The 25,431-nt window shown below is 46.2% G+C and overlaps 1 protein-coding gene across 2 annotated transcripts in view; it reads left to right on the top strand.

Annotated features, from left to right (window-relative positions):
* The window catches only part of HECTD4 (HECT domain E3 ubiquitin protein ligase 4), a 2,430,065-nt gene that overhangs the window by 946,954 nt on the left and 1,457,680 nt on the right, over positions 1–25,431 (top strand). For both annotated transcript variants that reach the window (XM_085634374.1, XM_085634373.1), the window contains exon 45: positions 17,024–17,193. In XM_085634374.1, the coding sequence (XP_085490500.1) occupies positions 17,024–17,193 (170 nt within the window). The remainder of the gene's footprint in view (positions 1–17,023; positions 17,194–25,431) is intronic.

Below are 25,431 nucleotides of genomic sequence, written 5' to 3'. Positions count from 1 at the left end.
CCTGACTGTGAAGTGCCTAGGGTGAGGGAGCCAAGTGGATGCTTTAAGTGCCACTCTTGAACCCTGTCCACCACCCTTTAAAGGAAAGGAAACATGATAATGGCACTTGCCTGAAACCACGACCCTCCGGGGTCGTGGTGAAAGGAGACCCAGCCTCCTCACTCGCCTCTGGAGTACTGTTCTTGTTCACAGTGCTCTGCAAGTGCTCTCCCGGGTAGCTGCTGGTCTCCTCCTCCCTCTCTCCTGGGGCCGATTGCTCCCCGACACTGCTGTTCTTGCCCTTGTTCCGCTCTCTGCCTCGCTGTCCCTTCTGTCCTCTGCCTCGCCGTCTCTGTCCTCCACCTTCCGACGCCCAACGCCCGAGTCTGCTCTCGGCGTTTCTTCTTGTTCCCTGTTGCCGGTCGCGCTCCTGTCGGAGTGTGAGTCAGCAACTAGAACGCTGCCCCCACTTCCGGTTCGGTCGAGCGCCGCCGCCATTTTGGAAGTCCCGGCGCGGCGGTGACGGCAGTGACTTCCTCACAAAGTCCTATAGGGGTAAGGGCAGAGGTTGCCTCTTGGTAATGCTGGAAAGCAGCCCTAGATCTGCCATCCCGGATCATGTACGTCCTGTGGGAGGTCAACTTACCCATTTTCTACGAGATTGGAAATTAATCACTTCGGACCTTTGGGTTCTAGATCTCGTAGAGAATGGGTACGCCCTTCCCTTCAGGGAATTCCCTCCTCCTTGCCAAGGATTTTGCACGGAGGATCATTTACTTCTCCTTCAGAAGGAAGTTATGGCCCTATTACAAAAAGGTGCGATAGAGGTGTTCCAGAGCAGGAAGGGGGTCAGGGATGCTACTCCCGGTATTTTCTGATTCCCAAAAAGGATGGCAGGTTACGTCCCATCCTAGATCTCAGAATTTTGAATCTTTATCTCAAGCAAGAGAGATTCAAGACGCTCACCCTAGCGCAGGTTCTTCAGGCGCTGCAGCAATAGGACTGGATGGTGTCCATCGACTTGCAGGATGTGTATTTTCACATCCCAATCTTGAAGTCGCACAGGAAGTATCTCCGATTTACGGTTGGGTCGCAACACTACCAGTTTGCGGTTCTTCCATTTGGTCTTACTACTGCACCTCGAGTGTTCACTAAAGGTGATGGCAGTGGTGGCTGCCCATCTAAGGAGGTCAGGGATTCCTGTTTTCTCCAACCTGGACGACTGGCTTCTGAAGGAAGAGACACCAGAGATGGTGCTTCATCATCTGCAGGTAACAGCTCAGCTGTTGTACAATTTGGGTTTTTTGATAAATGTACCCATGTCTCACCTAGTGCCCTCTCTTCCGCTATGCAGGCTCCCGAGACAATGGATCCTCCACCACGACTCCCTGTGCCACCTCCGGACCCGCCGGGTCCGTCTTCGTCCTTCTATCACACTCAACGGCCCCCCACATTAATCCACACACCCGCCTCCCCCTAGGCGAGCAGTAGCTGCACTGTCGAGTAGGCAATAATGGACCCATCGCGTACGCCCACCCAAACACTACAAACCCCATGGCACCTCCCAGTTCAGTTTCCCCCCAGTTTCTCTTACTGGCAATGCTCTGCTACAACACAGACCACATCCTCACGGAACAAGATATTGATGTACTCCCTATTTTGATAAAGGTCTACTCTGCTACTTATGAACCACATTTACCTATGCGACACACGTTGTATGTACGTTTACATCTTAAAATGCCAATAAAAAGAATTAAAAAAAAAAATGTCTCACCTAGTGCCCTCTCAGCGCAACCTGTTCATAGGGGCGGTACTGGATACCACTGTGTGTCAAGCTTTTCCTCCTCCGCAAAGTATTCTCGACATTCAGGAAATGATTCCCTTGTTTTACAATGGAGCGGTTGATCCGGTTCTGAAGGTCCTTCGCCTGCTCGGTCTGTTCGCCTCCTGCATTCTATTGGTCAACCATGCACGCTGGCACATGAGGGCGCTCCCGTGGTGCCTCCGCAGGCAGTGGTATCAGCACAACAGAGATCTCAGGGAGTCTGTCAGGATCTCCAGAGAAGCTGCAGCGGATCGGTCATGGTATAGTGCGGAGGGCAATCTGTCTCAAGGAAAGCCCTTTCATCTTCCTCCATCGGTGGCCACAGTGATAACGGATGCCTCTACCCTAGGGGTGGTGCTCATCTGGGGGATCTAGAGATCAAGGGTCTTTGGTCTCCAGAGGAAAGATTGTCTCATATCAATCTTCTGGAATTGCGGGTGATATGTTTGGCGCTGCAGGCCTTTCTCCCTTCCCTTCGCGGTCAGTCGGTTCAAGTCCTGACGGACAACACTGCTGCGATGTGGTATGTCAACAAGCAGGGAGGAGTAGGGTCGTACCGTCTCTGCAGAGAGGCTTTGTGACTTTGATCCTGGGCTCAGGACCATCAGATTTTCTTGATGGCGAATCATCTGGCCGGGGTGCTGAATGTACGTGCGGACAGTCTGTCGGCAGTTCTCCGCCGACCACGAGTGGAGGCTTCATCCGGAGGTAGTGCAACACATCTTCTGAACATGGGCGACTCCTCGGGTGGACCTGTTTGCCACTCTCGAACGTGCACTGCCCGTCATTCTGCAGTCTCCAGTTTCCGATGCAGGGGGCATTAGGGGACGCGTTTCAGTTGAGTTGGAGCTTACAACTCCTTTATGCGTTTCCTCCCATACCCTTGATTCCTCGGGTTCTGAGGAATATTCGCTAAGACCGGGCCCAAGTCCTATTGATCGCTCCGGATTGGCCAAGAAGGGTGTGGTACACAGATCTTCTTCACCCCTCGTCGCACCCTCCGCTCCGTCTCCCTCTCAGGGTAGACCTCCTCTCGCAGTCGGAGGGGCAGGTTCTTCACCCCACCTCCAGAGCCTGCACCTTTATGCCTGGAGATTAAACGGGGCACCTGAATTCTTTTTCTCTCCCGCCTGACGTGGTGGATGTTATATTATCGGCCAGGCGACACTCCACCAAGTCTATATACTCCTGCAGGTGGTCAAAATTTGTTAAATGGTGTGGAGAGAAGTCTATTGATCCCTTAAAGGCTCATCTTTCTGATGTTATTTGTTTTTCGCTCCATTTGGCCCAGCAAGGTTGTGCTGTAGCCACTGTTAAGAGATACTTATTGGCTTTATCGGCATTTCTTTGTCTGCCTGATCAGCCGTCTCTTTTTAAGTCTCCAATAGTTTTAAGGTTCATTAAGGGGCTTACTAACATGTTCCCGCCCACTCCATTTATTATGCCCCAGTGGGATTTGAATTTAGTGTTAACTTTTTTAATGGGTTCCACGTTAGAATCTATGCATAGCTGTCCTTTAAGAGTGCTGACTTTCAAAACGGTCTTTCTTGTGGCTATCACATCGGCTAGGAGGGTAAGTGAGCATCAGGCTTTGAGTTCAAAGCCTCCGTTTTTGACCATACATGCTGAACGGATAGTACTCAGGACCAGGGCTGCTTTTCTGCCTAAGGTTGTAACTTCCTTCCATCTAGGGCAGTCCATTACCCTTCCTACTTTTTATCCTCCCCCTCACCCTTCCAAGGAGGAGGAAAGGTTGCACCGTTTGGACCCTAAGAGGGCGATTAGTTTCTATCTTGATAGAACAAAGGACTTCCGTCAGGATGATCAGCTCTTTGTGGGCTATGTTGGACGTATGAAGGGCAAGGCGGTGCACAAGCGCACTTTATCCAGGTGGATCATCTTGTGCATCAAGATCTGCTACGCTCTGGCTGGTAAGGAGCCTCCTGTGGGCATTAGAGCTCACTCTACCAGGGCTAAATAGTCTACTTCTGCTTTGTCCAGGGGTGTTCCTGAGTTGGACATCTGTAAAGCTGCAACTTGGCCCTCCCTCCACACTTTTGCGAAGCATTACTGCTTAGATTCAGAAGTGAGGAGGGACGGCCATTTTGCGCGCTTTTTTTTGCAGGACTTTTTGGTGTAGAAGGGTGGACACCCACCTCCGGGAGTAGGACTGCTGTGGGAGTCTATTCATAAAGTGAGGAATTCACAGGCAGATGTATCCATCAGAAGAACAAGTTACTTACCTTCTGTCGTGTGCAGATTTAGATTCCATATATAGGTTTCCCGATTTATGCCCTTATATAGGTACAATTCACATTGCCCTTATTTGGACATAGAAATCCGGCCCTTATTTAGACATTGTCCGTACAAACCAAATACAGGCATGGCCACCTACATCCGTCCATCCACGTCACAACGAATTCTTGGAAAACCAGACCCTTAATCCTTTAGGAATTTCCCTCAGCTTGAATATTTATTTCTCCAAGAACTCATTAAGTATGCATGAACATCTATTCCTTAGGGGTTCCTTCATGACGTTCCTCTGCCCGAATTTTAGGTCAATACTGGCATTCCTAGACACCTTCAAGGTATAAATATACCGGCACTTGCCCTGACAAATTGCGGTTCCCGGAGGATTCGATCCAACCCAGGCTACGCGGTTTGCCAGGGCAAGTTCGGAAGGTGATCGAGTTCCAGCCTGATGCACTGACCTGACGCTGCCATCCTCCTCGCAGAGAATCCAGCTCCAGTGCTCTGTCTTCCCTTGCGGGGGGTTAGACTATCGAGTCCAGAAAAGAGATTCCAACCTCTCTCATTCCAAGGTATGGAGCTGACTAGAACTTAGAGAAACCTTTGGCAACTCTTGGCTAAACTAAAATATAGCTAGCTATACTTTAGAAATGGCACCTACTTCAAACCTCGTGCTGCACTTAAGTTAGGTACACTGGGGTAGAACAATTTAAAAGCATCAGATGAGTATCACATTTTAGCTTATGTTATTTATTTATGTATTTTGATTAATATGTCATGGCTACAAACCATGCTATTGCAGTATTATTTTATCTTACGGCTAACCTCGTACATATTGTACTTCACAGTCTGTCTTACGATTCTAGCATTTCATATCTCTTGCATGAGAAATAAGACTGTTCAATAAAACCCTTTTATTGAAACGCCCGTCTCTCTATTTCTGTGCAACTCTGTAGAAACGAAGAATGCACGATTGACTGAGTGAAACTGTTACCTATTGTTTCCACGATTCTGAGACTGTTCCGATTCTAAAAGGAAACAAAGTTGTCATGTTTATGCGGTTGTCAGTGACTAATCCCTTCTTGTATATTCGAGAAGTTTCTAGTGACCTCTGAGTTAGCTGGCAAACACAAGTAATTAAGTCTAATATACTTGATAGAGACATACTGACCTTAGGCCTATGTCAAATCTATAGTGTATGTTATTCCAATGCGCAGAGCCTATCCGGGATATAGGAACTACACTACATGGCGCCCAACGGTTTGGTAAGGCACTAATTTAACGCTAAATACTGAAGTAACTCAGTCGTGCTTTTCTCAGAGACCCTCTACTCATAAAACTCCACAAGACGTCTGGAGTGGGTTGGGATAATATCCGCCATAGCTGAGTAGGACGAAAACTCCTATGTATTAGCTGTTTGGTTTTGTTCAACGTTGAAGGACACAGTGTTCCAAAATATTGTGCACCTTATCTTTGTTTCCTTGAAACTTGCTCTGCAATTTTTCATTAAACAATGTCCGACACCGGAGATGTTGTCGTCGACAACTGTACAGCTGCGGCTGACCTTGCAGGTCTTAATGAAGACGAGGTGGGTGTTATACACATCCCACCAAATTTAAGGAGAGCCATCACTCTAAAACTTATAAAACATGGTCTGACACCAAGAGGTGGTAGAGCAGTTTTTGTGATAGAGGCACATGAATCTATCCAGACAGAGGCATTCTATTCATGGATAGTATTCCCAGAATCAAATCCAGTAACACATATGTTTCACTTCTACAAAGAAGATGAACCTCAACCACCTGAGGAATATATTCCTTTCGAGGATATTGAAATTCCACTCACATACCAGGAGCATGAGCTCTGGTTTAAAGGCGCCCTAAAATATTACAATCACATTACCAGGCTCTGTCCGCTAGGTAGACCAGGAGCAACATGGCCGATTTTAGCCGGCTACACACCTGACCCTGACATTGAATCAATGTCGGACGAGGAATTACTTAATAACATACAAAAGCTAATAGAAATATACAGTTAAACCACAACTGGCTGAAAGTCCTGATAAGGTCAGAAAAGAAGGAAGAACGCGTGAAGTCCAAAGACGATCAACACGTTCAGAAAAATAAAGCAAAACCTCAATTCACCAAGAAAAAGCTAGCAGGTCTGAAGATCAGACATGCCGAGAATACGGAGAATGGGCCCAGACCATGCTGGACAGTGCAGCAGAAGTTACAATAGCTCGCCAGAACCTGAAGGAACTTCTGGAGACAGTGGACTTGAATGAAGACATACAAGTTGAGACTGTAGACACCAGGGTTAGTTCTCCACATAGGTTATATGAAATAACACTCCGGATGGAGGGAGACATACCAAGAAAAGTCAAAGCATTCTTTTGGGAGCATCTTTCAAGGTGTTATGATATACTTCTAGCAGAACAGGGCTGGCCACCAGAATTTGGCAGGGAGTGCCCACATGGCGAGGCCATCATTAGGCCTGCCTTCTCCAACCATGTTCCAGTTCATTTAAAATATACATTAGCATTAGCCAGGAAATGGGCAGTAGCCCATGCCCCAGGACTGTATAAAAATCATGTAGGATGGGATGAGGACTCTCCTCACCATGAAATTATTATTATTGTTATTAATCGATTCTTGGTATAGCGCATGGCTACCCTTAGGCATCCCAGCGCTGGTTTGCGGCCAATCACAATCCTATTTTACTGCAATTTCTGGAAAAGGCATGTCTTTAGTTGTTTCCCGAACAAGAGGTGGTGAGTTGTGAATCCAGTTAAAAAAATCAACCGACTGCACAAAGGCAGTACCCAGTTAAGCAAGAAGCTAAAAAAACAGGTCAGGGAGATTTTAGATCAACTTGACTATCAGGGGGTGATTGAAACATGCACCTCATCAATGAACAATCCTTTGTTTCCTGTCTCCAAACCAGACAATACATATCATCTAGTTTTGGATTACAGACACTTAAATTCTTGTTGCAAAAAATTTGCAGGGCAAAATGCACACAGTACAGCATTAATGAATAACATTATGCGTAAAAAATATAAAACCACGTTAGACATTTCAAATGGTTTCTTTTGTCAAAATATTGCACCAGAAAGCAGATATTTGACCGCTTTCTCAATAATGGGGACCCAGCGTCAATTTTGTCGACTGCACCAGGGATTCAAAAACAGCCTGGGGTTATTCTCAGCAAGGGTAACAGAGTTACTACAAACTTATGATGACGAGGCATTGTCATATGTCGATGATCTTTATCTGACAGACGATGACCTGGTTAGGCGCTTGAACAGGGTGAGCACCATAATATTGGGCTTCGCCTCAGAGGGTTACAAATTCAACTTTAAAAAATCAAGAATTGCCCACCTCAACGTCCTTTTCCTAGGATATGAACTATCAAGTGAAGGTAAAAGCCTGGCAGCCAACTTTTTAGAAAAGTGTGCTCTGCTCCAACCGCCAAAAACGCTGAAAAATTTACAGTCGATTCTAGGATTCCTGTATTTTGGAAGAACTTACATTTTAAGTTACGCAGAAAGGGTTAAACCTCTCTACGTATTAATCAAACCTGATTTTAAAATCACACATTGGACACAAAAACACACAAATTTTGTGTTCACTCCAAACAGACATGTTAGCAACAAAATACTTGTAAACACGCGGAAACGTATGCAACTTACTGATCTGAATAATTCCAGGTCAATGCGGATTCACCTACTTAACTTTTAACGAAGGTGAAAAAGTACCAATTGCATACAAATCCTACTTGTATACACAAGCAGAAAATAAATTCACTTCTACAGAAAAAATTCTGACAGTAGTTCAAACCGCTGTGGCAAAAGAAAGAGCCCTAGCACAGGGGAAACGCATTACGGTTGTGACTCCTGTACCAGCCCTAGAGGCAGTTACAAAGGCTAGCATTCCAAATGCAAAAGCTTTACATCCGAGATGGATACAATGGGTTAATTCTCTTGCTGCAACTGATGTTGAATACGTTTTTGATCCATATTTAAGAAACATAAGCATTCCTGCAATATGAACACGAATGTCATCTGCCTACTGAAATTCTCCCTCTGGACCAGTACGAATTTATAATTTATACTGACAGATCTGCACAGCCCGCTACGGGGAGTGAACAAGCTTACAGTGCAGCATGTGCTATCTTTAAAGGTTGCATGCAAGATGGCAAATTCAGACCAATGGTCACAAAAACCCAATCTCTAGGAGATTGTACAGCTCAGCGAGCTGAACTACAAGCATTTAAGATGGCACTTGAAAATACTGATCGCGAATTCCCCACACTGATAGTGTGTGATTCTTTTTACTGTGTTCAATTTTGCAATATATATTTACAGAATTGGATTCAAAAAGGTTTCAAAGATGCAAAAGGTGGCACAATCAAGCACAAATTGCTTTGGGAACAAGTAGTTCAGTTGCGATACGGACTACAGAACACTCATGTGATACACACGCCGAGTCACCAACGTGATGGCGTTCACGTTGAAGGGAATTCATTGGCTGATGAAGCCGCGAAAGGGGCTGTGCTTCCGTAGCTGAAATCATTTGTTCAAAAACGAAAATAGACAGCGAAATAATGCTGGCGGTCAATGCATCAAGCAAAGGTAGCGGTGCGGCATTACCTAAAAAGTTTCCACTGAAATACTCATATATAATTGATGCGAATGGTGTTCCGTTTGCTAGAATCCCTGGAGTGGGGGATAGAGTAATTCCAAACAGGGAACGTAGAGCAGTTTTGATTTACGAAGCGCATCTGGGAGAGAGTCTGATACATCAAGGGATCTCTAAAACAATTTTAGAGCTAAAAGAGATGTACTGGTGGCCAGGAATGAATACTCTGATTCATATCTTCATCAATAACTGCATAGACTGCAATAGAGATCGCAGTACAGAACGCCACCAGATACCTGACTACAACATAGCCAGCCCAGTTCAGACACCTTATTAGACAGCATTAGACTATCTACGTGCAGGCGTCCTATTGGACAAATGCAGTCCCACAAACACTAAGTCTGGGTTCCCATGGATGTGGCCTCAGCGCTCGGCTGACGCTCTAACTGTTACAAAAGATTTGCGAGTCTTTATCGGCACATACGCAATAGGCACACTACATTCTGACCATGGTCCTGCGTTTAGCTCTAGGGCTAACAAAGAAGCCATGGCCAGTATGGGCGTAGCATTGCGGTATTCTTCTCCATTCCATCCGGAGGGAAATTCTGTTGTGGAAAGAAAAAAACGGAACATAAAGCAGTCTATAACAGCTAGGGTATTAGGTTCGGGTAATGGGTGGGGATCTAGTCAGAGAAAAGATCGTGGATAATAAGGAATTTGGGCCTTCATACAGACAACCAGTACCTGTCCTAGCAATCCACGGATCAAGAACAGTACTTTTGCCACCCCATGCTGGTAAAAAGGAGAAAAGATTTGTGTCCATCGACCTGATCAAACCACACTATGTGGCCAATACTGAACAGTAGGCCAAGTGGACTCCGCCAATGTGGCAGATGCACTCCTCTAGCTGCAATCCAAGAGGTTCAAACTGAGAGACTCATCAACTTTGAAGATTCAACAGTAAGAAATAGAGGACTAAGCAACAATGCTATGGACCTTGTACCTCTTGAGACCCAAATAACAGTTTGTCCAGATACACCTGTTTACAACGAAGTAACAAGTGATCAACTGGTTCCAGCAATTTCATCAAATACGGATGCAATTCCAACCATTGACAGAACTGCTTTTGGCTATTTCAGGAACTTTGATACGTTTTCTGAGGATCCCAGCGAGCCTGAAACGACGCCAGTACAAAGAACTTTCAAAGAACAAGCAACAGACTTTTTTCATCTACTGGAAAAAACGTATCTCGTTTCACCATGGATTGAAGTATGGATTGTTTTGGGAATATTCTTCCTTCTACTTTGTTTAGCTCTGGTAATAACTCTGGGTATGCTGATTAATGGAAGATGTATTCAAATGGACACAGCAAGTAAAAGAGTGAACTTACTTCTCCAGCCACACAATTCAACCCATCGTGAAGCAAGAGACTTGTCAGCAGTGAACATCACAGCGATTCCTATACCTGATGGTATAGTTTGGGACAAAACTGAATATGACATTTTTGGCCCGTGGAAGCTTTTGAAGATTCCACATTTATTTAAAATGTCATTAAGTGACTTTATTACCTCCGGTACCTTTTCTGTTGATTGGGACTTCGAGACTTTTAATAATATGATGTCTGATCTAGAGATGTCAATTGCATTTACTAATAATGAATATTTACAAAGTTCATCAGACTATGAACAACTGTATTGTTATAACCACTATGGTCATCATTTCTTGCATAAATCTGCCACACCTAGAGATGCATTTATGTATAACCAATGGGAACATTGTCCTACGCCACCAAAGGGTAGCTTGAAAACATTTGCAATGAAATTTCCATATTTTTCAGGGTTTAATATCTCGAATGCAGAGACATTTTACTTTAAGAATGTCAACAAAACAGGAATTAAAAATATGTTAACGAATACCAAACAGATTTATTCTACAGCCTTTATTGCCCAACTGTCTAGACAGGGTTACGACTTTTGGAAAGACAACATTGAGACGAAAACTGTCTGTGGCACTAAAGATTGGCAAGTACAGGGAATAGAAGCTTTGTTTAGAGTCTGTATTATCCCTGAGCAAATTATGTTTTTGAACTACACTATCCAACAAACATCATGCCTCCAAATAGCGAACATAAAAGACATGAACACTCCGTCTATTCCTGCACCTACAAGTGAAAGCAGTACACAGGGGGAGGTCGACGTACATACTATTTTGAATAATAACAGATCAGATCCTGAATGGAAAAAATGGTTGCTCTGGCTCTTAGACACAAACAGCTGTCAAGATAGATTCTTGAACAAAACACAAGGTTTTACCTTTCATAGGCCAGACTCACGTTATGTCCAAAGACAGCATCCGGGGGCAGTAACAACTTACAGTTTAGGGAAACGTTGCCTTGATTGGCTACAGAAAGCTACACTAGAGGATGTAAAACAACACTTAACTTTACTTCAAGAAGGCGCAGACCTTAGGGAATTCTTGCAAGGACCAAGAAAAACGCGTCAAAAACGTTTCATATATGCTGGTATTTACGCTGCTTATAATGAAGCATGGAAGGTCATCCAAGCAGAGACTGCAGAACAAATACGAGAAATTGATCGTATTAATTTAGAGAAATCTCTCTCTGTAGTAGACAATGGGATAACGACTCTCAAATGAACCAGAGAGCCCCAAGGCTTTTGAGACAATCTTAAAGTGCAGTATTTAGCTGAACTAGCAAGTAAAGGTCCCAAAAGGCGTGTTAACCACGGTGCCCCCTATGCGTCCTCCTATTGTTGATAGAGGTTCCCGGACGGCATGATAACCAGTAGACAGATGATACAGGTCTCAATATGAGGACGCATCTATATATTTTATGAGAAATGTAATCTACATATGCCTTTCTCATAGTCCTGTGTCAGAATAGAGGACGATTGCGTGTGGTTTGGAGTTTCTCCGATTTGCGGTAGGGGAACCAAGGTATAGTGTTCGTACGATGACACACGCTTTGAACATTTATGGTTTGAAGGAATGAACTATATTTGAAATCTTATTGGCTCACACAGTGCAGCCTATCCGATTTTGAGACGCTGCACACTGACAACCATTGGTGTTGCTTTTGGGCTACACACGTCCAGATATGCTATAAAGAAGCACTGATGAAGTTCCAGTGGCACTAGGGAACCAAACGCGTTGGCTGTGTGCCGGTTTTAACCAAACTACCCTAATAAAGAGAAGATTTTTTGGATTACGTTGGCTTCCCAACTGACCTCACTTAGGGCCATATTTAGATAGCTAAATACCGGTCGGTAACGGCCGAAAATGGGTAATTTTCCCGTTACCGACCGGTATTTAGCCCTTTCCAATGTAGGAGGCAGGTTTAAGGATTCGGTAATTTACCGAATCGGTATTTTAAGGAATCGGTAAAATACCGAATCGGTAAATTACCGAATCCTTAATTCCTATGTAGGGAGCACTCAAGTGAGTGCTTTTTTGTTTTAAGGATTCGTTATTTACCACCAACTACAGGTTGGTGGTAAATACTGAATACCTTTGAAAAAGCAAGTTTGTGCTTTTCTAGAAATGCCATGTGGCAGGCATACATGCCCTTAGGGCATGTATGTACGCCACATGTGCACACATGCACGATTCAGGGGTGCAACAGGGTGTCAATGTGACACCCTGCCACCCTTGAATATGCTCCCCCTATTACCGATTCGGTATTTACTGAATCGGTAATAGTCAATGGCTTCCCATTCATTCCTATGGGCCTCCAGGCCCATAGGAATGAATAGGAAGGTATTCCTTATTACCGATTCGGTTAATACCGATTCAGTAATACCGAATATTACCGAATCGGTAAAATTTACCGATTTTTTTTTTTACCTACATTCTATTTACTGATTCTTAAATACCGAATCGGTAAAATTCGGTATTTAGGAATCGGTAAATAGAAATTACCTACATATGGCCCTTAGAGTGCACCTTCCTTTTTAGTGGACCAGCTCTACTCTTCCGTCTATACTTGAGGGCGGGCAGGAGATCGAAGGGTAATAAGGGAGAAAGGCCAGCTGGAAAATCAAGTTCTTTGCAAGCTGTGGTTTTTAACGAAGGCTCCCCCCGGAAGCAGGACCAAGTGAGGGGGCCCAGCCCAGTCTCCTCCGGTCTATGACGCACTAAGACTGGCCCGTCTTGGCGGAGCCCACGCGCGTCCCGTGCTCCAGGACGCCTCCTGTTCTTTTTTGGCGCTCCGGCGCCTTCCGGAATCGTTGCGGCCCGCCTCACTGGGCTGGTGGCAGAGTCAGCACTGGTCGTGCAGGCAGGGACTGGCAAGGGCTGATGGAGGCTCCCGCACTGCGATACGCCTCCCGTGCTTTTGTGGCACTCCGGCACTTTCCAAGATCGTTGTGGCCCCTCCTCCCTGGGCCGGTGGCAGAGTCCGCACTGGTCGTGCAGGTAGGGGCTGGCAATGGCTTCCATTTGGAGGCTTTTGAGAGATAGCAAAGATTGGGGAATGAGAATATTTGCATGGCAGTGGGACATTTTGTCTGCCTTTCAACTGGGGGTTGGAAACAAATATGGCTCAACATAACTACCCACCCTTATCAAATTTGTATGTTCCGATCTGAACACATTTTTTAAAACTTTTATTCTGAGATGTATAGGCACTTTTTATATGTTTTATGCATCTTATCATTGGTATGTATCCTATGTAGTGTCTACCTCGAAAATAACTGTATTATCCCAGATGAGTCTTGAACCTTGAAATGCTACTCTATTTATGAAATATTTTTTATCATCTGAAATGCTGCTCTATTTGTTTATGAAATGTTTATTATTATCTGTACCTTTATGGCCGCAATTGGCCGAAAAAAGTTTTTTGTGACTGACCGACATGTAAATATTCCTCAAGATTTCTTAAACATTTGGATGGAAGCAAGATATTCATCTCTAAGAACAACTCTTTCAAAGAGAAGAGATTCAGCATTTGGAATACCCAGAAAAAACATTGATTCAATTAGATGTCAAGAGGAAATGGTGCTTCCAAATCTGCTAATTTGGCTAAATCTGAGCTTCAGTTTTCCTTGACGTTTTCAAGAAAGGTTCATCTAGCAACCATTACCGCTTATAGAAAACCTCTTTTTTTTCCTTCAAAATCCCACTGGTAAATTACTTGGTAGAGGAAGTTAAGAACGTTTCCCCTTCTTTGAGAAGACCTTCTCCTTGGGGAGTTTACTGTGTTCCTCTTTAAATGAATGTTTTCACCATTTGAGCCTACTCATAGATCTAGGTTACAACATATCTCTTGGAAGGCTGCTTTTCTAGTGACCATAATTTCAGCTCCTAGGATTATTGAAGTTGAGGCCAGACGCAGTAAATAGTCATAAAAGTCTTTCACAAAAATTAAGTTGCGATGAGGCCTCATGCTAGTTTCCCTGCCAACCTTTTTCCAGAATTCCTCTTTTCCAACAGAAAGGACTTTACATTCTCTGGACGTTAAGGGAGTTCTCAAATTGTATCTCGATAAAACCAACGGCATAAGGCTGACTAACAATTTTTGTTGACTATCCATTACTTACAGAATAGGCCTCTTTGAAACCCTCCATGTCAAGGTGGATTGTTTTTTGTATTCTTCCTTGCCACTGCAGTATCAAGAACACCTTGCCGGTAGGTCTCAAACCAATTCCAAACGAGGTAGGGCTGCTACTGCAGCATTATTAAGGATTATATCCATTGCTGATATATGTAAAAACAGTGGCTTTCTGGGGGCGGGGGGGGGGGGGGGGGGTTCTCTGCATCCTTTACAAGGCATTACTGTCTTGATACAGATTCCAGAGCAGATGGGCCAAACATCTCTATGAAATCTGTTTGGTTAGTGTAGTGTTTTTCTTTTTTCACATTTGTTACAAGTAGGCTAGCTGTTATATTTCATGATTATAACTAATAATAAAGACCCCTGGAAAGAAGTGGTTAATTTAAACTGTTGCTTGCAGGCCCACAGGCACTCATTTTTGTGGACCAGCACTTATTTTACTTCATCAGACATTGAAAAGAAGGAAGAGAACAACGCAAAAGACATGACAAATGCAGAAAGCAGGAAACTCGCAAGGGTGATATAAAAGTATCAGGGAGTGTCCAGTGGTGGATTAAAGAGGCATGAGGTGGAATCAAGACCATGCACCGGTGGTACTTGGCACACAGACATGAATTTTGCTCATTGGGTCCCGAAATTATTCTTTCATCATTTGAGCACTGCCCAGAAGAGAAGTATGGATATAAACAAAAATGGGGGGAGACAGAGGTTTTTTGTGGTTAGGTTCACCCTCCAAAGTACATGTAGTTAACAAAGAATCTGTAGTTAACAGATCCAAGGACTCAACCAAAGGGGAAAAAGGTGGGGGTATTCCGCTAGATGTGCAAAAAAAAAAAAAACGAATCTGAGAAAAGAAAATTATATTCTTGTGTCCCTCACTCACCTTAGGGTTGCCCCTAGGTGACATGCTTCATCATTGGGGCTATCCCAAACAGCTACTGTTTGGTGCGTTCTGCAACTTGCAAAACTACGTAGGAGCACTTTTTGTGAAAAAAATGTGTAGTCCAGTGTTGGGGGAGTGGTGAAAGTGATGCCAAAAATACCTAGCTAGTGAGCTAATATTTTATTCTTGCTTCTAGTTGGTATGGATAAAAAGGGGTTAAAAGTAGGGAAAAAGTAACTGTTATATGTATACAATCCCTAGTTTTCAGTCGGCATATTTTGAGGTGTCACCTAAACCTCTTCTTCAGGACCTCATGGGGACCAGCCCCATGTGTGCCACTCCGTGTGAAAGCAACCTATAATGAAGAAAACCAGGTGCACACCTAATGTGTGAGCACCGAATTAGAATACATACTTTTTTTTTATCAGACTCGTAGTATTAGGCTTAGGCAATACTGTGCCTCATGGTCTGCCGGGGTGTAGAGGCTTGTAGTAACCTTGTCTCTGCACTCCTCCGTCAATAGCACCTTTTTCCCTTTGGTTGGGTTCTTGGATCTGTTATCTACAGTTTTTTTGTTAACAAGAAGTATGAATATACATAGTTCTCCTTCAGAGGAATATTCAATATAGTTGTAAGTAACCCTCCCTGCAGAAATGGCAAAGAAGTTAACCTCAGTTCTACCATGATCCTTAATCTCCATAAACTGAGAACAGGCTGAACTGATCCTGACAGCACATGATGGGAAAATAGTGGTATGCTGTTCCTCAAAGGCTCTCATGCTTTATCCGATTAGGCCACATTATTAATACTTTCTCTAATTTTTCCTTTAAAAATTTTTTTGAAAGAGTTTTCCTTGTCGCTATATTGAATATAGTGACTTCTTTTTTTCTCCAGTTTTAATTAGTCTCTTTTTCTTTTTTTAAAGAAAATAAGTTCAATTTAGTAAATATAGCTTTTTTTAGGCAAGAATATTATATGTAAAAACAACAGTTGATGGACAAAATGCAGAACAATATCATACATTGACCCCAGTACAGAGATCTGGGCCTAAATCCATCGTTTTTTTGCTCACCATGCCATACCAGTTTGAACCCAGCCATATGCAAATCAGTCTTGACCCTGTGCCTCATGGGAACAGTCCAGCCCGAACTGCCAGGCCAGGTCCTCCCTGGACTGGAAACATGCATCCTAGGACCGGTTTCGGGGTTTCACCCCTCTTAGGCCAGGATAGCTTGATTCCAGTGGCATGGAAAGCACGGGACCCATGTCTGAGCATACCTGTCCCGCTCGGTGTGACAAATGCAAAAACAACAGTTGATGGACAGAATGCAGAACAATGTCATACGTTCACGCCAGTCAGAGATCTGGGCCTAAATCCATCGTTTTTTTGCTCACATACCAAAAAATGGCTTTTCAATCAAACGTGTTCTGTAAATAGTTTGTAAAAAGTGCTCCGGGATGCTGTGCATGAGCTGGGGCAATGCAGTGCTTATCACATTAAAAATGATTTCTCTACAGGAGAACTCGGATCACAGGTAAGTAACAATTCATTTTGGGGATTGAATATAGCTCAGAAAGTAGAGGACAGACCACTTGAGCTAATATCGTACACAATAATTTAAAAAAAGGCTCAAATAAATGTTGATATGGAAAAGTTGTTTATATATTATGATTCAGTAATAACATTAACAAATGCTCTATGTTCTCATTAATAACGTTGCCTAGCATGCATTTTTTGAATAGTTTCTTGTCAGTCTTATATGTTAACATTATTTAAAATATTAAGTGAAAATAATGCCAGAAGAGAAAAATAATCCTATTTTAGAACCTGAAATCATCATTTTTACTTTTTACTCTACCCCATAAAACATCACTAGGCATTGCCTCTTCATAAACTGTCAATTACGGAGAAGGTAGTGCAGGCAGTCCAGTCCATGTTGCTTCCTCAGGAAGGAAGTCTGTCAATTCATACCTCGCTTCCTGCAACAGGAGATGGCGCTACCCCAGTAATGGCGGTGGTTCGTCTACTTGCGGAAATACGAACAAGGTAAGAGCAGCTGTACTAGTTGCCCATCTTTTTATAATTTGATGTCTAAGACTGCCGGCATATCATGTGGTGGTATAGATGTTTTTAAGATCAAGCACAATTGATTAAATGAGGTATAAAGATTTTAAAATTAAAATAAAGCATAACCCATATCGATGGCCATGTGTTAAATGTAAACTTTCATAAACTCTCCTCAGATGCTCCCCCTCATACTTTTTTGTACAATATTTGTTCAATAGTAAGATGGTCCTGAATAAAGGTAATCATCCTAGCAGCTGATGGCTAATAGGGCTACGACTTATAGGATGTGAAGCTTCTGTTCCCATGCCCAGGTGCTTTCTCATAATTGGTAGTAAAGATGAGAACTGCTGAGGTAGGGAAGAGCGGTTGTGTCAGCAATCCTTCACCTTGAGTGTCATGCGATTGGATCCAAAATAATATGGGAGGTGGGCATTATGATTTGTTTTATGTCATAATGAAGGTATAGTTTAATTTATTTATATTTACACAACTTCATTTTTTGATGGTCGTTTGGTCTACTCTAAAGCCATAAATTCTGATGGATACATCTGCCAGTGTATTCCTCACCTTGTGAATATCCCCTGCACCAGCAACATTCGGAATTTTTTCGTAGCTCTCCACGCCGACGAGGACGACGTCACAGAAGCACGGCTCCGCTGACGTCACTGGAGCCATAAGAGGACCTCGTCGGCGTGATGACGTCAGTTCCCTTTTTTCCGCGCCGTCGACGCTAACGGTTTTCTGGGACTTTCCGTAGCTTGTCTGATTACTTTGTTTTTCTGGATTGTTTCTGGTTCTCTCTTGCTTCTTTCCTGAAGATGTCTTCGAGGAAGTCAGGGTTCAAGCCCTGTAGAGAGTGCGGAGGACATATGTCAATCACGGATCCGCACGAAGATTGTGACTGGTGCCTGTAGTCGGATCACGACATCGAGGGGTGCTCTTGCTGCCGTAAAATGAACCCGAAGGCTTTAAAGGAGAGAGAGGCCAAGCTTTTCATAGCAAAGATATGGAAGGAGAAGAGAGGTCGAAGGAGGTCGAGGTCGAAGTCGACTTCGGGTCATGCTTCGAGATCAAAGAAGCATAAGAAGAAGAAGAGGCACGGCCCTCGATGCCGTTCAGATAAGGAGATGGCTCCGAAATAGACTTCTCCAGTTCCTCGGCGTCGTAAGGACTATGTTTCACCTTCTCCTTCGGCTTCAAATCCGGCTTCGCCTGTTTGTTCGGCCTCGCCTGCAGCTTCTCCGGAGCGTTCTCCAGCTCCGGCTCCATCTCCGACGCCGACACATTCTCTGGCTCCGGTGGAAGAGGCTCCGTTACCTGATGAGTCTTAGACTCCATTGGCTCCACCGTCGGCGCCGATTGGCCCGGGTCCGGTAATGCCTCAGCCTAAGCCTTTATCAAGTCCTTACCCGCCTTTCCATGGCCCGGGTCAAGACCCATCACATTACTTGAATGCCATGTATGGTGTCTTTTCAAGAGCAATGTACCCCTCTGGAGCACCTTCGGGTCCCATGGGTCCAATCTCCTTTAACTTGGGGGTTCCTCAGGCATATGCTTAGGCTCCCTTTATGCCTTTTCGTCTTCGGCGCCGGGAAATGCCAGACGGCGCCAAAGACGTCGACGCCATTCCCCTACATCTCCGGCTCCAGCTCGACCTCGTTCGACTCAGGCTGTGCCTCCGGATCCGTGTTAGATGCCGAATCCGGTGCCGTCGGAGTCGTGTGTGTTGCCGCCGACGCCGGTTCCCAGGATAAGATCCAGGCGGGAGGCGCAGAGGATTTTGGAGGAGCAGAGGTATCGGGCAGAAGAAATGGAAGAGGGTGAACTTCAAGAGTCGGATGACTTATTTGAAGAATTATAGGAGGCAAGTGGCCTTGATATGTCCCCAGAATGGGAGCTTTCTCCTCCTTCCGATGCTCCCTCTAAAGATGTGGTTCCTTACCACACAGTCATAAGGAAGGCAGCGGAGCTCTTAGACTTGCAGCTCCCAACGACTGAATTTAAGTCCAACATCTTGACGGAGGTTCTTCATTCCCCCTCCACTGTGGTAGAACCTTTGCTTCCTTTTAATGATGCCATCACTGAGCCAGTTATGAAGGTTTGGCCTAAGCCCTTTTCGGCTCCAGCAGTGTCAAAATCTGTTGCTAGGAGGTACAGAGCGGCTGCAGGCGATCCTGACTTCCTAACATCCCATCCTTCTCCTGAGAGTCTGGTGGTTCGAGCTGCCTGTTCGAAGAAGTCTTCCAGAGCTTTCCCTCAAGTTCCCAGTGATAGAGAGTCTAAGAAGCTTGACCAATCGGCCAAGAGGGTGTTCTCCTCGGCAAGTATGGCCTTGAAGTCCACAAATGCCACCTGCCTTTTGGGCCGTGACATCCATGCCCGGATGGATTCTGCAAAACAGCTGGCTCTTAAATTGTCTGAGGAAGACAGGCAGAATTTTAATGAGGTTTTGTCAGACACTCAAGCAGCTGCACGACAGGTTATTCAGAGTTGTTTGGACACTGCGGACTCTGTTGCCAGGATCATGGGCTTTTCGGTTGCCACAAGAAGAAGTGCTTAGCTTACATCGTCAGAGTTCGCAACACTTCTGGATCTACCCTTTGATGATTCTGGACTGTTTGGGAAGAAAGCAGATGCAGCCTTGGAAAGGTTCAAGGACCGCAAAGCCACAGTTAAGTCTCTGGGCCTGCAGGCGCAGCCTAGAGGTTCCTCTTTCAGAAGGTACAGAGGTTTTGGGAGGTCGTCCTTTCGGACCTATAGGCAGCCTCAGCAGCAGCAGCAAAATACCCTGTATAAGACCTACAGGGGCAGGAACAGAGGTCGTCCACGAGGTCGTCAGCTCTCCTCCTCCTCCTCTACCTCCCTCCCTCCTACCACTGCAAAGCAGCCCTAGATCCACCATTCTGGATCATGTTGGTCCTGTGGGGGGTCGGCTTACCCATTTTCTGCAAGATTGGGAATCGGTCACTACAGACCTTTGGGTTCTAAATCTTGTGGAAAATGGGTGTGCTCTTCCCCTTCAGGAATTCCCTCCAAATTACCCTCCTTGCCAAGGTGCTTGCTCGGAGGATCACCTTCTCCTGCAGGAAGAAGTCCTAACATTACTGAAAAAAGGTGCGATAGAGGTGGTTCCAGAGCAGGAGAGGGGTCAAGGAAGCTACTTCCGGTATTTCTTGATACCCAAGAAGGATGGCAAGCTACGTCCAATCCTGGATCTCAGGATGTTGAACCTTTTTCTGAAGCAGAAGTTCAAGATGCTCACCCTTGCGCAGGTTCTTCAAGCGCTGCAACAGGAGGACTGGATGGTGTCAATCGACTTGCAGGATGCGTATTTTCATATTCCAAACCTGGAGTCACACAGGAAGTATCTCCGTTTTACGGTAGGGTCGCAACATTATCAGTTTGCGGCTCTCCCGTTTGGTCTTACTACTGCACCTTGAGTCTTCACCAAGGTGATGTCAGTGGTGGCAGCCCATCTCAGAGGGTCGGGGATTCCAGTTTTCCCCTATCTGGACGACTGGCTGATCAAAGCGGAGTCGCCAGAGAAGGTGCTTCATCATCTGCAGGTTACAACTCCGCTGTTGTACAAATTGGGTTTCTCGATAAACGTGCCTAAATCTCACCTGGTGCCCTCTCAGCGCAACCTGTTCATAGGGGCGGTACTGGAAACTACTTTGTGTCGAGCATTCCCACCTCCACAAAGGATTCTCGACATACAGGAAATGAGTCCTTTGTTCTGAAGGTCCTTCGTCTGCTAGGTCTGTTTGCTTCCTGCATTCTGTTGGTCAACCATGCACGCTGGCACATGAGAGCGCTCCAGTGGTGCCTCCGCAGGCAGTGGTATCAGCACAAAGGAGATCTCAGGGAGTCTGTGAGGATCTCCAGAGAAGCTGCAGCGGATCTGTCTTGGTGGAGCGTCGAGGGCAATGTCTCAAGGAAAGCCCTTCCATCTACCTCCATCGGTGGCCACAGTGATAACGGATGCATCCACTTTAGGGTGGGGTGAGCATCTGGGGGATCTGGAGATCAAGGGTCTTTGGTCTCCAGAGGAAAGGTTGCTTCACATCAACCTTTTGCAGTTGCGGGCGATACGTTTGGCACTCAAGGCCTTCCTCCCTTCCCTTCGCGGTCAGTCGGTTCAAGTTCTGACGGACAACACTACCGCAATGTGGTATTCGACAAGCAGGGAGGAGTGGGGTCGCATTTTCTCTGCAGAGAGGCTCTGCGTCTCTGGTCCTGGGTTCAGGATCATCAGATTTGTCTGATAGCAAATCATCTGGCCGGAGTTCTGAACGTGCGTGCAGACAGTCTCAGTCGGCAGTTCTCTGCCGACCACGAGTGGAGGCTCCATCCGGAGGTGGTTCGCCACGTCTTTCGGACATGGGGAACTCCTCGGGTGGACCTCTTTGCCACTCACGAGAGCGCTCACTGCCCGTCATTCTGCAGTCTCCAGTATCCGATGCAGGGAGCTTTGGGGGGAAGCGTTTCAGTTGAGCTGGGACTCACATCTCCTTTATGCGTTTCCTCCCATACCCATGATTCCTCAGGTTCTGAGGAAGATTAGCCAAGACCAGGCCCAATTCATATTGATCGCCCCGGATTGGCCAAGAAGGGTGTGGTATACAGATCTTCTCCAACTCTCCTCGTGCCCTCCGCTCTATCTCCCTCTCAGGGCATACCTCCTCTCGCAGTCGCAGGTTCTACACCCCCACCTCCAGAGCTTACACCTTCATGCCTGGAGATTGAACGGGGCAACCTGAATTCTTTTTCTCTCCCGCCTGACGTGGTGGACGTGATTTTGTCTGCCAGGCGTCACTCCACCAAGTCTATCTATTCCTATAGGTGGTCCAAATTTGTCCAATGGTGTGGGGAGAAGTCTATTGACCCTTTGAGGGCTCGTTTATCCAACATCCTTCCGTTTGCTCTCTCTCTAGCTCAGGAAGGTTTTGCTGTAGCTACTGTGAAGGGTTATTTATCGGCTTTGTCGGCATACCTTTGCTTGCCGGATCAGCCATCCTTGTTTAAATCACCTATTGTGTTACGGTTCATTAAGGGCCTTACAACAAATTTCCGCCCGCTCCATTTATTGTGCCTCAATGGGACTTAAATCTTGTCTTAACTTGATGGGTTCTCACTTTGAACCCTTCCACAAGCGTCCCTTGAGGCTATTGTCTTTTAAAACAGTTTTTCTCATTGCCATTACCTCGGCAAGGAGGGTAAGTGAGCTTCTGATGGATACATCTGCCAGTGGATTCCTCACCTTGTGAATATACCCTGCGCCAGCATTCCACTGAATTTTTCTTCCCCGGCACTCCACGTTGACGTGGGCGACGTCATAATACATCGGCTCCGCTCGCGACTCCGTATGACGTCACCGAAGCCATAAGAGGCCCACGTCGGCGTTATGACGTCAGTTCCCTTTTTTCCGCGCCGTCGACGCGCAACAGTTTTTTCCAGTACTCCTGCTACTTTGTAGTGTTAAGGTGTTTCTGTTGCAAAATCCGGTGATGTCTTCGACGAGGAAGTCGGGCTTTAAGCCCTGTAGGGAATGTGGCGGACATATGTCCATGACGGATCCACATGAAGACTGTTTGTGGTGTCTCTCTTCGGACCACGATGTTGAAGACTGTGAATGCTGTAGGAGAATGAACCCTAAAGCTTTAAAGGAAAGGAAGGCCAAATTGTTTATGGCGAATATCGGTAAGGAGAAGAGAGGGAGAAAGAAAGAGAAGTCGAGGCCGGGGTCGTCGACTTCGAGGTCATCGAAGTCAAGAAGACATCATAAGAAGAGGAAACACTCTTCACGACGCCGGTCCTCGAAGAGCAGGAAGTCGAGGTCGACTTCACCTCGGCGTCGTTGGAGTAAGGACATTTCACCTTCTCCTTCTCCCTCTAAGACTCCGAGAGGTTCCCCGTCGCCGAAGCATTCACCGGCGCAGTCCCCGCCACCGTCCCCGGCACCGTCTCCGGATCAGGTGCCTGTTTCGGATCAGGAACAAGAGGAAGAACCGACTCCGGAAGAATCTATGGCTCCGGTGGAGGACACTGCGGTGCCTCAGCCAAGTACTCCGCAGAGGGATACGGGTTCAGTGCCTTATCCTCAGTTTCCTGCTCCAGGTACTGATTCATCTCAGTTCTTGAATGCCATGTATGGTATTTTCAATAGGGCGGCCTTCCCATCCGGAGCACCAACTGGTCCCGTGGGCCCTATGGCTTATACGTTGGGGGTGCCGCAGCATTATGCTCAGGCCCTCTTCATGCCCTTTCTGCCGATGGCGCCTTCGTGGCAGTTTCCGGCACCGTCTGGGGATCCGACACGACTTCGGATGGACCATCGGACTTCAGAGCCTTCCGCGACGCCGCTGCCGAATCCATTGGCGCCGCGTCCGGCACTGCCGACTCCATCTATGGCGCCGCCGACTCCAACACCTCTGGCTCCACCGACGCCGCGTACAACGTCGACGACACCGGCTCCTCGGATTCGATCGAGAAGGGAGGCCCAGAGAGTATTGGAAGAAGGAAGGTACAGAGAAGGGGTAGAGGAAGGTGAGATGGACACATCCTCTGATGATTTTGAGGGAATACAAGAGGCTAGTGGCCTGGACACTACCCCAGAATGGGCGCACACATCGGCAAGATCCTCTCCTCCTCAGTAATTGGCTCCATACCATACTGTGATCAAAAAGGCTGCAGAGCTGTTAGATTTACAGTTGCCCACGGCAGAGTATAAATCGAACTTGTTGACAGAGGTTCTGCACTCTCCTACGACCACTTCAGAGCTTTTACTGCCCTTTAATGAGGCCATCTTGGAGCCTGTTTTGGATATATGGCGGAAACCTCTTTCTGCTCCGGCGGTTTCCAGACAGGTGGCAAGAAGGTATAGGGTGGCGCCTGGGGATCCGGACTTTCTATCAATACACCCGTCTCCAGAGAGCCTAGTTGTGCAGGCATCCTGCTCAAAGCATGCTTCGGGTGCTTTCCCTCAGTCTCCCACAGATAGGGAGTCTAAGAAGGTGGACCAGGCTGCTAAAAAGTCCTTCTCTTCAGGGAGTATGGCATTAAAGTCATCTAATGCCACGTGCTTGCTGGGGCGTTACATACATGCATTGATGGACTCAATGAAGACTTTGGCCCCTAAGCTGCCTGAGGGCGATAAGGCATCCTTCTTGGAGGTGGTTACGGACACTCAGGCCGCTGCCAGACAGGTCATCCAGTCAGGATTGGATACGGCGGATTCGGTGGCGAGGATTATGGGCTCCTCCATAGCTGCAAGAAGGCAGGCATGGCTCCGTTCGTCGGGATTCTCCTCGGATGTCCAAGCCACATTAGTGGATTTGCCATTTAATGGGCAGAAGTTGTTTGGTGAGAAGGCTGACTCTGCACTGCAAAGATTCAAGGACAGCAGATTAACAGCAAAGTCTCTGGGTCTGCAGGCTCCTGCAAAGGGTTCTAGTTTTAGAAAATTTAGGGGCTTTGGAAGATCGTCTTTTCGCTCCTACCGGCAGCCTCAGCAACAACAGCAGCAGCAGCAACAGCAGAATCCCCTCTATAAATCCTATAGAGGGAGGCAAATGGGTCGGAGAGGTTCTGGACGCAACCCCTCTTCTTCCTCCTCTGCTCCCAATGAGGCTTCAGGGAAGCAGCCCTAGATCCCCCATCCCGGATCATGTAAGACCTGTGGGGGTCGGGTGTCCTACTTTCTACGGGGTTGGAAATCTGTTACGACAGACCTTTGGGTTTTGAACCTCGTAAAGACTGGGTACGCCCTTCCCTTTCAGGAGTTTCCTCCCCCTTACCCTCCTTGCCAAGGTTACTGCTCAGAGGACCATCTGCTTCTCCTTCAGAAAGAGGTTCTAGCCTTGCTTCAAAAGGGTGCAATAGAGGTGGTTCCGGAGCGGGAAAGGGGTCAGGGATGCTACTCCCGGTATTTTCTGATTCCCAAGAAGGACGGCAGATTGCGTCCGATATTGGACCTCAGAATCCTGAACTTTTACCTGAAACAGGAGAAATTCAAGATGTTGACCCTTGCGCAGGTTCTTCAAGCGTTGCAGAAAGGAGACTGGATGGTGTCGCTCGACTTGCAGGACGCGTACTTCCACGTCCCAATCCTGAAGTCGCACAGGAAGTATCTCCGTTTTACAGTTGAGTCGCAACATTACCAGTTTCCGGTCCTCCCATTTGGTCTTACTACCGCACCTCGAGTCTTCACAAAGGGGA

This window comes from Triturus cristatus, chromosome 11 (assembly GCF_964204655.1).
Source record: "Triturus cristatus chromosome 11, aTriCri1.1, whole genome shotgun sequence".
Taxonomy (NCBI): domain Eukaryota; kingdom Metazoa; phylum Chordata; class Amphibia; order Caudata; family Salamandridae; genus Triturus; species Triturus cristatus.
This window is presented reverse-complemented; position numbering and strand designations above follow the sequence as displayed.